At 30.4% G+C, this 15,497-nt stretch overlaps 1 protein-coding gene across 1 annotated transcript; it reads right to left on the bottom strand.

Moving 5' to 3' along the window:
* Window positions 1-841: 841 nt before the first annotated feature.
* On the bottom strand, window positions 842-2,469 carry LOC105160901 (aquaporin PIP1-2-like). The gene is made up of 4 exons (XM_011078419.3): window positions 2,051-2,469; window positions 1,666-1,961; window positions 1,401-1,541; window positions 842-1,245 (listed from the first exon to the last, which is right to left on the bottom strand). The coding sequence occupies exons 1-4, from the start codon at window positions 2,379-2,381 to the stop codon at window positions 1,153-1,155; spliced, it is 861 nt and encodes a 286-aa protein (XP_011076721.1). The 5' UTR covers window positions 2,382-2,469; the 3' UTR covers window positions 842-1,152.
* Window positions 2,470-15,497: the final 13,028 nt, after the last annotated feature.

Below are 15,497 nucleotides of genomic sequence, written 5' to 3'. Positions count from 1 at the left end.
TACACAATTCAATGTGACAGTATTGGATTGTCAAGAATAATTGTATACTTATTATATTTTTTAAAACTGTACAAAAAAAATCGCAACTTGGAGTCGCACTTTCGAATTGCGACTTGGACTTTTCATTTAAAAAAAATAATTTTTTAATTGAGTCACGATTTTAAATCGCTATTCGTTATATTATTATTAATATATTTAAAAAATTTATATTAATATAATTTTTTAATAAAAAATTAATAACTCTAGAAAATGGCCACTAAATTTTTATTTTTTTTTCAAATAAAAAGAGGCACCGCGATACGAAATCGCGGTGCCTCTAAAATTTTTATTTTTTTTTAATAAAAATGGCAGGCACCGCGGTTGCAAATCGCGGTGCCACCTAATTCTTTAACAAATTCACACCAGCGTTACTTTTGTAATTTTTTTTTATATTATTTAAATAATTACCCCACCAGAAAGTATTCAAACAAACATTGGCCACAACGTCAACCATATGAATAAGTAACCTCCAAGGAATACATTTAGGTACAATTACATAAACAACACAGAAAATACTCAAATAGAACAACAAGTATCAGCAAAGAACCAATCAGTTGTAAGTACGTTTCATTGCTTTCTTCTAGTTTTGTGTCTTGCTCTTTTCCGAAGTTTGTAGAACTAGTAATATAGTTGTACGCTCGTCATGCTGTTGGCAGAGATGAAGGCACTACCTTACTTCCATTTCCTGCTTGTGACTTGATCAGGTTAGATTTGCCACCTTAATGATATTTGTTTTCCCATCAACAAATATATATATATATATATATATAGAAGGTGCAGGTGTAATATGCGCACAAAGAGATGGTAGGTATGAGCATTGTGCTATTATTATAACTTCTCATTGCACAGCCAGTTACAATCATACCAAAGCCAACCTAGTCCTTTGTTTGACTTTCATTCAAGAAGTAAAATACCATCTACTGATGAGCATTGCCCCATCACATAATTGGCATCTATCAAATAGAAGATTAATATACATACAACAAAGTCACAATCCGAACAACAGGGGAATAGAAAAACACAACAGGACTTTCAAGTCTTCATCTTCATGAAATGATAACAATATGCTCATGAGGAGCAGAAGGGATTGCTTTCATGTAGTTGAAATAGGAATCACTTGGACTTGAAGGGGATGGCCCTGATCACCACCTGGTGATATAGAGCTGCAAGTGCTGCCCCGATGAACGGTCCGACCCAGAATATCCACTGCAACAATATCATCATACTCACATAGTAAGAACAAGTTTTTAAGAACTATATATAATTTTTAGGCAGATTTCTTTCATATATTGATATCTGGTTCTCTTCTAATTTGGTGATGGTGAAATTCAAATGAAAAAGAAGTCAAATTATTAGCTTACATGATCGTCCCAGGCATGATCCTTGTTGTAGATGATGGCTGCACCAAGACTCCGTGCAGGGTTAATACCAGTGCCGGTAATAGGGATGGTCGCCAAGTGCACCAAGAACACGGCAAACCCAATAGGCAATGGTGCCAATATCTGAAAAAACACATTCAATCACCCATTCGATCATCAATCCCCATTCTTTGAAACGGAATTTACTAATCTTAGCTGATATATGTCATCAAGGAAAACTACAAAGATTACTCTACTTAGTACTTACAGGGACGTGGGAGTCTCTAGCGCTGCGCTTGGCATCAGTAGCAGAGAAGACAGTGTAAACAAGAACAAAAGTACCAACAATTTCGGCACCAAGGCCGTCGCCCTTGGTGTAGCCGTGTGCAACCACGTTGGCACCACCGCCCTTGGTCTGGTAGAGGGTCTTGCCGAACCCCTTCACCACACCAGCCCCGCAGATGGCTCCCAGGCACTGCATCACCATGTAGAACAACGCCCTCGTCAACGACAACTTTCTCGCCAAGAATAGCCCGAACGTCACAGCAGGGTTGATGTGTCCACCTGCATAACATCAAATACGGTTCATCAATCAATGCACAAAGACAGTACATCAATACGATCAGTCAAAAACTTCCTTAGTTAAAACTCACCTGAAATTCCAGCAGTGCAGTAAACAAGGGCAAAGATCATTCCACCAAAAGCCCAAGCAATTCCCTGAATTCCGACTGTCGAACACTTGGAGTCAGACTTGTTAACCCCCATAACCGTCAAAATGCTCACATACAGAAACAGAAAAGTGGCAATGAACTCAGCAATCCCAGCTCTGTAGAAGGACCACGACGTCAGCTCACTGGGCACGAAAAGCGGCTCCGGTGGCGGTTCCCTGTAGTCCTTGTCCTGGCTCTGCGCCGCCGTCCCGATCGGCTGCCTCTCCGAGAACTTGTTGGCACCTACATTCACATCCTCCTCTTTGCTCTCCATCTTGGAAGCGAGAAAATCAAGAAAATTCAAAGGGCAAGAAGATGGAAGAAGAGTAGAGAAATTTTTGCAGTGGTGCTGAGTGAAGGATGGGCTAATGCAGTGTGATGAGAGAAGATTTATACAGAGAGTTTGTGGGAGAGGGATGGGGCCTAGTGACTCGCTGTGATGACTTCATTTTCACTGTGATATGACCAATCACTACATAATAATTCTGCGTTTGTATGTTTTGTATTATTCAGTGTTAGTTGTTGTGTTGTGTAATGAATTTTTCTTGGACGTATTTTGGTCTTTTAATATTATATACAAAAGATGTGTATAAAATATTTTTAGAAATGAAAATAAAGGAATAATTACATCCATACCTTTTAATAATTATGTTTATTTATTCTTATTTTTTGAAAAATTATACATACACTCATATATATCAATATCATTTACCCAAATCATTTTTATTCTTTAAAAAAAATTACACATACCCGCCACAAATATCAACAACATTTACAAACTAACCCTTTTTTTAACCGCCAAAAACTGAGTTTTGTAGTTATGCAAAAGATAGGAGCAGTTTTTGTAAATAGACCACCGATCAAGAGATATTAAAATGTAATTATACCTTAAATAAATAATATCATCTTTATATATTTGTTGTGTATATATTAAATAAAAAGGTAAATTAGAGCTACTTCCCCTGAAGTTTTTTATGTAGTTTTACTTATCTTCTCATTGTTTGATCAATTACATACAAATATCCCCTTTAAATGAAAAAATAATTATGTTGTCATTAAACGGTGAAATAAAAATTACTATTCTATCATTGCTTTTATTTAAAAATTAAATATTTGAAAAAATATTGAGGGTGGATAAAGTAAATAATCATTGAAAATATTAATTCATAAAAATATTTTATAAAAATTTAAAAGGTATATAAAATTATAATTCATATTCATAATTCAAAAGGTCATTTTGGCAGTTGACTAAAAATTAAATGAAAATCTAATGAAACGAGCTCGTTATTATAAGTATATTAAATAAGGAGGTATTTATAATTTTTCAGACATGAGGTATTTATAATTATGCAAAAATTTAAAAACAATAACTGTAATTTATCCTGAATAAAATAAAAATACGTATTTATACTATATAAAAAGAAAAGGCATTCCATAGCGATAAATATTTAATGACACCGTTGTACCAATTTTTGTGAAGCCAATAATACTCTTCTATCGATAAAATAACTAACTTATTTAACTTTTAAAATTTTATATTAATTAATTTTTCTTTTTCTTTCTTATTTTTATTTTAATGTAATATATTAATTTATATATTTTATTTTTTTTATAATATTATGTCTAATATATTTTAAAATATATAAAAAAATTTATTCATTATATATATACAAAATCAACGTGCCACAATCGCGCGATGTAAAATAAAAATTCAATCCAGCATTAAGTTGGATTGGAGGAGAACGAGGTTTGATTGTGGGTGGGGCGGGCGTTGAGGTTCAGCCATAGCGGCGACCCACCGCCGACACTTAGTTTAAAATGGAAGAATTTTGGGGACTTCGGCCCTCATGTAATTATTTGAATAAGATTGATGCTTCAATGTCATATCTAGAATATATTAATCTACCTTCATAACGTATGTATGTATATATATGTATTAAATTGAGGCTCATATGGAAGCTGATTTAAATTTTAATCATCCCATCAAATTTTTTGATCTCATGTTGTCCTCAAATGTAGTCCTGAAATAGAAATTTTTTATGTTAAAAATTATAAGATTCAAGAATATTTTACGAGTGAGTAAATAGACAGTTCAAGGGTATTCATTGAAGTTTTCTTAGACGCTAAACACTAGATAGATAATGCGGCTTGCGACTCAATCAATGCCCTATTGGGTAGATATCAGTGATCTGTTGTGCAAGAGTTTGTCCGCTTTGATTTTATATGAGCCTCACGGTTTTGTCTTGAAAATGAGCCTCACTAGGAAGAGGAGGCCTTGGTGCTTATAAGCCACTCAAATTTTGCGTTTGCGACCAACCTGGGATGCTTGCCTAGATCAACAATAGATGATTGAGCTCCACTAATCTTAGATAAATAGATGGTTTTGTATGAGTGATGCTATAATCGGGTCGGCCTGAATCAATCCAATTTAAATAAAAATACATAAATTTTTAGAGTGCAGTCATTTAAAACAAATTTAGGAGTAGTGTAATCTTTTTTGTCATATCGACACAAATCTTATACCATATTATATCGTGGCGTGTATGTTGAATCATCAACTTATTTGAATTCCTTGTTTTTCATGTTATTTCTCTAAAGAAAAAGAATGCAAATCATTGATAGAAATTTACGTTTATGTAAATAGTTTGGATTCATTTGGATTGAATTTTTCATTCTAAATTATATCAGATCTTTTATGTTAATTAATATATACACGTCACATGAATGTATATATTAAATGAAATAAAATTTAGTGAGGAATTGATTTAAGATGAAAAGAAATGTCGGTCTTTGAGTGTTATCAACGTTTTGGGTGCACTAGACTAGACAAAGGGTAGAGGGGCGGCTGCTTTGGGAGGCCGCTTCCTTTTTTGTGTGGATGGAATTCTTTTACCGTATGTGAATAAGTTAGATATTCATTGATTTACTGTTGTAAAAAGTTAAAATCCTAACTACGTAAAAATCAATTCATAAAATTATGTGTGTCGACAGCAATTTCTATAGTTGATTAAAATCTAACCACATGAAAATCAACTCATAATTATGTGTGTCGTGTCGGCAGCAGTTCCTATAGTTGATTTACTGTTGAAAAAAAAAATCGAGGCCTAAACATGTTGAATGAACACATAGAGCCATGTGTCCGCGGTTAAAGTCCCTATAATTGATCTACTGTTGCAAAAAATCAAAACCTAAACATATTGAATGAACACATGGAGCTATGTCTGCACGGTTAGAGTCCCTATAGTTGACTTACTGTTGCAAAAATAAAAAGAGTAAATAAATAAAAGAGAGAGAAGGGACTAACCATGTAAAAATCAACATTTATATTATGATATATGTTTAACCACAATAAACACCTCCATAAAAAATTACACCACCACATCGTGATATAACACTATTCATTATGCAAATCACTAAGATTGGGTGACTAAAGTTAGGGTATAAAACATTTTGAGTCTGAATTCCACTAAAATATTGATATTTGTATATGTTCATAATAATTATTATTTATTGATTAATGAGTATTAAATATTAAATATAACATGCACTCAATTCTTTTTTAAAAAAAATGTTGGAAAATATTGTGACACGTTCCGAGGTATGATACGAATAATCAGGGGTGTTATATTCGGTAAAATCGAAACGAGCTGAATCTTCTGTCTTATACTCCATAATGAATGATACATGGAATCTAATTACTCGATTTCATTTTGGTAATCATCGAAAAAATTTTATATTTTTTGGTTCTGTATTTGATAAATTGAATTTTTCAAAAAAATTATAAAAATAATAAAGTATTAGATACTAAAATCGATAATTACAATATTTTACTTTTTAAAATTTTTATTAAGTAAAATAATAAGAGTAATATAAAAAATTAATATATGAATAAATATTGCAATATTCAATCTTGTTCGATGACCAATACTTAAAATTAAAATTAAATCGAATATTGAATATTTAAAAATAATAAAAATTATATTGAATAAACCGAAACCAAGATTATCTCACCAATATTCTTTTCCCTTTTGTTCTATAACAGTCTTTTCCTAACATGAGAAAATTATATTAAAAAAAAAAAAAAAAGGTCTTCCTTACATGTCCCTGAAAAGTAGCCGTTTGTTTGGGAAGGGTACGCCTTGTCCACACCAAGACATTGAATTATTATCAAACAGACATATATATATGTTCTCTACTTGGTTGAATAATTGTTCAGATCGCATGCAATGCTTCATCAATAATTCTCATATTATTTCTTAACGTTAATTATATTTTATTTTCTATGAAAATATTAATAGAAAAAGGACAACACAACTCTATTAGTCAAAATTCATCGAATTTATAAATATTAACAAACAAATTGGATAAAAATATGTATTTATGTAATCCCGATTGACTTGTTGCAGGTGAAACAAATTTTTTCTAACTAAACTACCGATAAAACGGAGAAGATATACCTTCCCATATGCATTAATATATAAAGATATATAAGAATAATTCGATCATAAAAAAGTTTATTTGACCTGCAATAAATCAATAATGAATCAATTGAGGATAAATATAAATTTTTATTCTATTTTTTTTGTAATATCAGCAAATTCGATAAATTTTAATTAAATGAGAGACTTGTTTATTAGACGAAAGTAAATTCCAAAAATACTATATATAATTTTTGAAGTATAAGAGATTTATATATAATTATATCAAATTTCATAAAAAAAATATATAATTATTTTTATTTCAATTGTAATGTCTCAACCTCGCACTCTCACGTAACATCAATCTCTTGTCACTCTCAATTAGTATAATCATAATGACATATTATTATTAAACAAAAATAAAGAATTAAAAGGCCGGCGCGCCGCTGACACCTGTGGCTTATCTCTCCACTCATTGGTACATAATTTTGATTAATCATTTGTTGGCTCATGAGCTGGTGATTATTAATTATTTCCGACGCCAATCATAGAATATATCCACGCTGGCAGCCTTTTATAGATAAGCAATGATTTAAGCGTTTTTATTATATTAATCACATGAATTAGTTGGTCTAACAATTTCTTAGTGTGGAGGATAACATAAACTAATGTGTGTTACGTACATTGTCCAATTTATTACAGCACAATTAATTATTATGTGGCCACGATGTGGTGACATAACCTTACAAAAGTCGTAGAAATCGGGCTGACTCAAAACAAGATAAGTGTTTAAATAAATTTTAATTTTTTTTATTGAATTTGAAATTATTGTGAGTGTTGATTTTAAATGCATTATGATGTGTGGATGGGAATTATCGCTCAGGTAATTTGGTATTTTTTTTTTTAAAATATACTGTCATATTTTTAAAGTAAGTAATAGACTATTACAATATTCGATAAGCAGTATATAATATTTTTAAATCAGTCAACGACTTCAAGTGAAACAAGAAAACAACATTCAAATACTACTATAAAAGTAGAGTAAGACCTACAGGAGTATGATTGAAACTCACGAGCTCTTGATTGTGAGACCTCAACCTGACCATCCAGACAAGGAATCATTAGTAAGTAATTTGGTATTAAATATTATGAATGGTATATAGAATGTGTGAGGGCCGTACTGTTAAGGACTAAAAACTCTTTGAATGCTCAATAAGCTAAAAAATATGTTACTCTTGACTTTCTGTAAAAATTATAAACTTTATTATCGTGAAAAAATTTCTATTATTAATGGAGGAAAAATTTGTAGGAAGGCAAAAAAGTCATGTCCACAGAAGAAGAATGAAGAGACACCACACAATTTTACGATTATAATATTTAGATATTAATGATCTCTTATCTGAGTGGTGAGATTGAAGTCTGATTGTCAATTCGAGCTCTACGAGTATACATATCTAGTTTACTTTTAATACTAGTATATTATTATTTTTGTTTCTTTGAATTTGTTAGTTGATACAAATGTTATTATATTGAGTACCGAATATTATAATAATAGTATTTTTCTAATTCAAAAATATCAAAAAATATATTTACTAGATTAACCTTGGCAAAAGTATGTTTTCCCATATGTAGATAATTATTGAGGGGCTCTCACCATTTTAATAGGGAGGTCTTATGTTGAATTGAAGAAGTGTCCGGAGTGTGCTTGGATTACTTTTCATTAATCATTTGACAAATTGGAGACGTACCCGCTTAATTTATTAAGACTGGGGACCTTCCCCACCCCGCTTCTAGGCCCAATCCATACTGCCTCTATTTGGATGGAACCATTTTATTCTATCTTCCATGTCAGATCGGCCGTTGAATTAGTTTAGTAAGGAAATCCTTACTACCTTAAGATCCATAGCCAAGATGGGCTTAGGAATAGGCCAAGGTAGTTCTATCTCTTCGATGGGGTTTCCTCTTCTCGTTGGGACTTGTGCCACGATTGGCTGATTAGATCCTTTACATAAAAATAAGGGTAAAAAGAAATTTTATCCATCTCTGAATGTACACCCAATGGATTATTTGATCCATATTGATGCAATGCGGCCAGATGAAGAAGACTGGCGCCTACTAAAATAAAGGGGAGTAAATGATGAAGACTAAAAAAACGATTTAAGGTGGCATTGTCCACGGAGAACCCACCCCAAAGCCAGGTTACTATGGTATCTCCTACTACAGGTATGGCGCTAGTACCAATCCTGTCTCATGTCACCCCTACCCTAACCCAATTTTGGGTTCTAGGAGTTTAACTTAAAATACTTGATTAGAATTTTATATTTTCTTAAAAGAAATAAAATTATTATTTATAGCATACATATATTTTTTGCAAAACAACTGGACTCAGCCCTCTATCAATTTTTAGTATTATTGAACTACCAGAATTATGTTTGCAAACTGTGGCACAATAATCATACAATATAGCATATTGTTGTTTTACGTCACCCTTCATTAGTTCAACAGCATATTGTTTGATTCTATACACTTCGTATTTATAAGTTAACATCAACCTAAATATCTCTTCTGATTTTGTTTTCCAATAATTCCAGTGCCTCTAAAGGATTGTCTTTGACGAAATCCGGTATTCTCTTGCCAATGTACTCGCAATTTGCTTGCTTGTTTTTTATTTTATACACACAATTATGCCTCGCGTTGATAGATTTGATTGGAAAGTGGTAGTTCTCATCACTGGAGAGGCATGGATTTTCCACTCACAACCATTTTTGCATACTGCAGTATAATACATATCTTAACATAGATATATTATATAAATATAGATGATGTGGATTATATTAAAAACATTGAGGCTATATAGGACCTAAGCTAGTTTAACCCTAACGATAACTTGCGCGATGTCTCAGTTAGAGTTAGATAGGATGGTAGCAATTTTTGTGGCATCATGTTTTAGGATGAAAAATGGTTAAGAAGGACTAAAAAGTAAATGTATGGCATGGCCTCAGAATTTTATGGTGTAATTAAAATTATACAATGTTGATTTTGTTATTTTTTTATGATTTGAACTAAAATAATAAGTGTGTAGTCATTTGTGTTGAACTTTTATTACATTCTCTAGATCGAAAAAAATAATTTCTATACCCAAACCCTACCCAATTGATTAAACTCCATTCAAGGCTCATCAGGATCCATGGGTCTCTAGAGCCGATCAAGACTAGATTTTTTAGTAGAGCTAGATCCAGACCCCCATTTTTTGGGCATACTAATTAAATTAATTTTATTTATTTTTTCTATAATTTATCAATAAATTTATAATTATTGAGACCAATATACAATAACTCTTTTTCGATAGAATTTTTAGATATTATATCATTTATTATACCATTTACAAAATAATCATAAAAAGTATCAAATCTACGTCTTTAATAGCACTCGAATTTAATATTATAAAATTTTAAAATTATTTTATCACTTCAAGTTTTCAAATTCAAGATATTGAAAAATATACCCAACATGATGATATAGTAATATAATTAATTATTTATTTTTAAAAAATGTAAATAGTTAAAAAATTACACAATAAACAATATTATGGTGTCTTAAATTTTTAAAATTTATTCTGTAAATCATATGGGTGTTTAATTCGCCTAACCGAACTGAATCGAAAGTTCAGTTAACTGAAATTTTGGTACACCATATACCATACCGAAATGTTTGATTTGGTTCGAGAAAAATTGGACCTTTTTTGGTCCGATTTGATTTTTGTACCGAATTCACAAAAAATTATAAAAAGAAATGTAATGTTAATTTATTTGTTATAAATTATACATAAATATAACAATTGAGTATGTATTAACTATAAAATTATTATTTTTTATTATAAATACTTATAGTAAGATATTTAATATCTATATATTATTTTATATAATTATATATATTCATAATATAATATATTTATATTTTTGAAAAATTTAGTATTCCATTTGGTTCAATTAACTGGCGTAAAAAATTGAAATCGAACTGAATAACTGAAATCTAAAATAAAATAATCAAAAGTGAACCAAATTTTTGATTGAGTCAGTTTTCGGTAGATTAACTGAAAATTGCAATCTCTAGCAGATCGATTGATAAATAATAATCTAATTAAGCTAAGAAAAAAAGATAGATATTTTATGGGTCCAAATTGGGTACATAAACACATGGGTATTGATGGGTAGAGTACAACCCAAACCTAATCTATATTTTTTAAATGGGTCTGCAGGGCTGGTCTAAAAATATTCATTGGGTAAGGGTATGGGCCTTTGGATTATGTTATGGATTCAAGTAGAGTCTTATTCTACCCATTGATACCTCTCATCTTAGACATTGGTAACTTTTATTATGTCTTGACTATTATTATACTATATTCCCATATTTTATTAAAATATTAATAGCAAGAGGAAAATGCTTAAAAAATAAATTTTTAAAAATATATACATTATTTAATATTTGAAGTTAATTTTATATATTAATAAATACCACACCACTGATTCAACTATGGTTGATCGTAATTTTTTGAACCAGTGATCCATAATCCATTTACTTTTCCAATTTGATAAAAGGGCTTGGGTTCTAAACATTGGTTATAGTTGTTCACAATTTCTCAAGGTTCTATTTTTATTGTTTGATTTTTTGTATTAAATTTTATTTTTATAATTATTAAAAATGGTAAGGATAATATTGTTACTAGAATCCTTTATAATAACCATGGTCGTGACAACACAGTATATTTCAATTAAATATTTATTCCTATAATTACAATAACATTTAAAATTATACTCTAATCTTATATGATATAATATTCTCGACACTAGGTGATTAGTCCACTGGGCCGAACTGTAAACCAAGCAGCTAGGCTGAGACCACATTTCATCTAAATTTGTGGGTCTGATGGGCCAGCCTACAAACAGTGACGGTCGGACAAACCGAGCACTGTGGACCGACCTGGATGGGCTCATAGGACCTTTCTTTATATTAATAATAAGGGTGCATTATAACAAGCTCACCTAAAATCTAACATAATTATGAATACTCCTTTATTGTTTGAAAATTATCAATATCTCTTAATGTTTGATAAATTTATATAATTCTTTGATAAAAGTATGAAACTGTCAATTTTGTGGTTACTATATTTGTTTATTTTTTTTAAAAAATGAATAATTATAAAATAGATGATGTGGATTGAAATTTAAAAATATTATAAAAAAAAAATTATCCACTTAATCCATAAAAAAAAATTAAAAAATAATTAAAATTATAATTCGTAGTCCATATGAGCATCTTGGTCAATTCACTATAAAAAAAAATTATGAAAACCTTACAAGGACTTATAGATTAGATTGGCTAGATGGTCATTAAAATCAAATTATACTTATGATTATGTCAAATCTATAGGAGCTCATATAATTTACCTAATAATAAATGTTATAATGAGATAATATCTTAAAGATTGTAATATTACATTATGTATTTGATTATTCAAATGAACTTGAATACAATAATGGGTTAATTACACTTAAACCTCTTCTGAAAATGTGAAATTATTTTTTCGTAAATAAATTTTGAATACTTACACCCCCTTTGAAAATTCATTATTTACACCTGACCCCCCTTCCGTTAGAGTTTAGACGGAAAATATTGTATGTAGGCAAAATAAATTATCTAAATTTTTAAATTTGCTACTCATTTAACATTCCCATGTATATTTTTACACTTATAAAAGTATTAATATAATATATATTTATATATATATATATATTGTATCGAGTGAGGTTAACACCATTCTATTTATCCCTTTATAAGTACAAAGTTATTACATGAGAACATTAAACAGGGATAAATTAGAAAATATAAGTAATGTTTTTTGGTAATGTAAGTAGTTTCCATCCAAATTTTAATGAAAGAGAATCAAGTGTAACAGTAAATTTTTAGAGGGACTTAGGGTAATTTTAAAACTTCTCTGAATAAAAATATAATTTCGTATTTTTTAGAAAAAAAATTAAATGTAATTAATTCTAAAATAATTGCAACATTTAACAAAAAAATGTTTTTCACCTTAATAATATGTCTTTGTTTTCTTGTTCTTTATGTGGTGATTGACTAATAATGTATATGTCGTTACTAATGTAAAGAATGTCGACTTGCAGTTGCCGTATTGGTCAATGACATGGATGCGTATCATGAGAAAAATAGCGGTGAAGGGAGTGCTTGCTTGTGAGAAATTGATCACATATGCAATTGTCTGTGAGAAATTCTTCCAAATATGTCTGAAACGCAAAATATATTACACGCAAAAACTATTACACAGTTTATATTTGAATTGAAGAATTAATAATATTTTTTTTGAATTTATTTGGATAATTCTAAATTTAAAAGAAAATTCAAATCTTTTAATTATAATTTTAAACTCTATTTTGTTGAATATTGATGGATTTTGTGTTTTTGGTAAACAGTCGCTCGGGCCTACACCAATCTAAATGTACCCTCAAGAGGGAAAAGAGAAAGAAAGAAATCTCTCCCGACCAAATTCATTACATCTTATTTTTCTTATTGAAATACGATAAAATCACAAATAATCACAGCTGAAATATTTCTGACTCACTTGAGAACTTTTGGATTTTCAATTTCTTTAATTATTCAGTTAAGACATTGATGTCCCAATCTCATAATATTTGTTTGTTGGTCCATTGAACTTAGGGTGATACCAAGTGAAGTAGAATGAGAAGTTCTTCTTTGACATATTATGTTGATGTCTTGCTTGTTTGTTCTCTATACACAGGAGGAGATTCTACCAGTTGGTATTCTTAGCATAATTCAATGTATTTCTTGATTCTCCCAAGGTGGGAATAGCATGGTATATAATACTATGATTTTACATGGATAGACAATGACTTTTGGACACCATTGTGTAATTGATGTGTGTTTTCATTTAAAATTTAAATCTAATTAAATTAAGCTATAATTTTAAGTGGGGTCGTATACGTATAATGCTATTGTGTAAAATTAAAATCGAACAAGGTTTTTTAGTGTTGGAATGTACTATTTTACGTTTATATTTGTGAAAATTTATCAAACATAATATGTTATTATGTAGTAATAAGTTGTAGTTTGTACTTCTACACAATTTCGGGCTGATGAAAAGAATTTTTCTGGGGTTGTCATCCGATGCTTAAATGAACATTCAATTGATTTGGTACATTTATATATTAGTATATTTATATTATTTATTAATAGGGAGAAATTTATAGTAATGATAACGATTGACAAAATGTGATCGGTCTGAACTGTTATTAATTGCACTTTTTTCTTTCATAAATAATTATATTAATTCAATTAATGATTTCATATTTGATGCGTACCGAAAACCAGCAACACCAAAATGGTTGAATCAACTTTGTGAAAGTCCTAAGATCAAGGGGGAACTAACTTGCAAAAAATTAACACTCCGATACTTATGTCAATAGAGAAATATAAAGAAAAAATTGGTGAAACGTGAGATAATGATTAAATAAGTAATATGAAATGCTTGGGGGTGTAAAGATGGAAGCTAAAATGAGCATGTGGTGTTTAAAAAATGTAACATAAAATACGTATTTTTACATTTTCAACTGCAACACGATCTATTATAGAGAGGTATAGAGCGAAATGCGTGGGTTAGTTAGAATAAATAAACTGCATATAAGCGGAAATCGCTAGAAGTTAGCTAACAAACGAAAGTATCCATACCTAATTTGGACTTATTTTTAAAGATTTATGACCGTCTAAACCAACATTCCCCAGTCAATCCAAGAAACAAAAAACGTGGTTAGTAGCTAATTTATCAAATCGGTACCCCTGATTTAGGAAGAGCTAGTTGGATATCTCTTAAAGTAATATTCATACACGTTTAAAGTTAATTTATTGTATTAATATAAATAAGTTATTAATTTTCTTTTCTTTTCTTTTTTTATTCAGCTAATTAATACAAATAAAAATTTTATTGCGCTTCAAATTGCTAATATATATATATATATATAATATGAATAAATTAGGTACAAGAGAACTTCTATGTTCACAATGAGTAAATTATAACTTGTTCAAGAAAATAAACCATTTGAAAAGTATTAATTTTTATCATACAAAAATCAAGATGACTACGTATCAATTTAGGTAGTAAAAGCACATCTTGGGGGCATGTTTGGTTAGGACAATGAAATTAGATATGATGCAATGGGTGGGACAAGTTGGGAATGAGCTTCTTTGTGGCAGACTTCGGACAAATGGAATAATAACTAATTCCTTGATTCATTATTCATTATTCATTATTTGGGTCGATATTTCATGTAGCGTGATATTGCATGCAAAAATTCAATATTATAAGAGGCCCGTAACATCCTAAAAGATCCAAAAAGATGCAGTAGACGACCCTGGCGAGTGCCCCCATAAAACATATTGGCAAAGGTAAGAAGCTGAAAGCATCCCCTTACTCGGACCATGATCACAGTTCAACAAAATATTTGCTCCAAAAATCCCACATATGTGGCAGCCACTCTCCCACGTGGAGCTCATCAATCCCGAGGTCAGCATCCATATTGGATCAAGGAGATCTCTCCAAAGCCCTAGATTCCTTGGCAACTTAGACTCCATAGCGATTAGGAATCCTCACTGATGAAGAGTCCCCCAACTTGGAGATAAAGATTCAAAAGCATGCCTAACAAAAGATAAGAACAAATTATGACTTATCAAAACGGCCTTCATCTATTTTTCTCGCAAATTGAGGAAACGTGCATAGCCTTATTGGAAGAGGACACCCCCTATAAATACAGGTTTACTCTTCTATATTGAGGGCACTTTCCGGGACCTTCTTGACACATTTCTCACTCTCTAAACGTCTCCCTCACGTCCCTCACACTTCTCTTACTCTCTAAATCATCTCTCTCTCTCTCTTTAAACATTCT

The sequence above is a fragment of the Sesamum indicum genome, linkage group LG4 (genome assembly GCF_026168435.1).
Source record: "Sesamum indicum cultivar Baizhima isolate 11 linkage group LG4, ASM2616843v1, whole genome shotgun sequence".
Taxonomy (NCBI): Eukaryota; Viridiplantae; Streptophyta; class Magnoliopsida; order Lamiales; family Pedaliaceae; genus Sesamum; species Sesamum indicum.
Note: the sequence above shows the minus strand (reverse complement) of the source record. Positions and strands in the feature narration are given on the sequence as shown.

Bases quoted from the DNA above. Each gene is read 5' to 3' on its own strand.
- LOC105160901 (XM_011078419.3), bottom strand. From the start codon at position 2,381: ATGGAGAGCAAAGAGGAGGATGTGAATGTAGGTGCCAACAAGTTCTCG. The intron at 1,542-1,665 runs GTAAGTACTAAG...GTGTTTTTTCAG, and splicing joins CTAGAGACTCCCACGTCCCT to ATATTGGCACCATTGCCTAT. The intron at 1,246-1,400 runs GTAAGCTAATAA...ATATTGTTGCAG, and splicing joins ATCATGCCTGGGACGATCAT to TGGATATTCTGGGTCGGACC.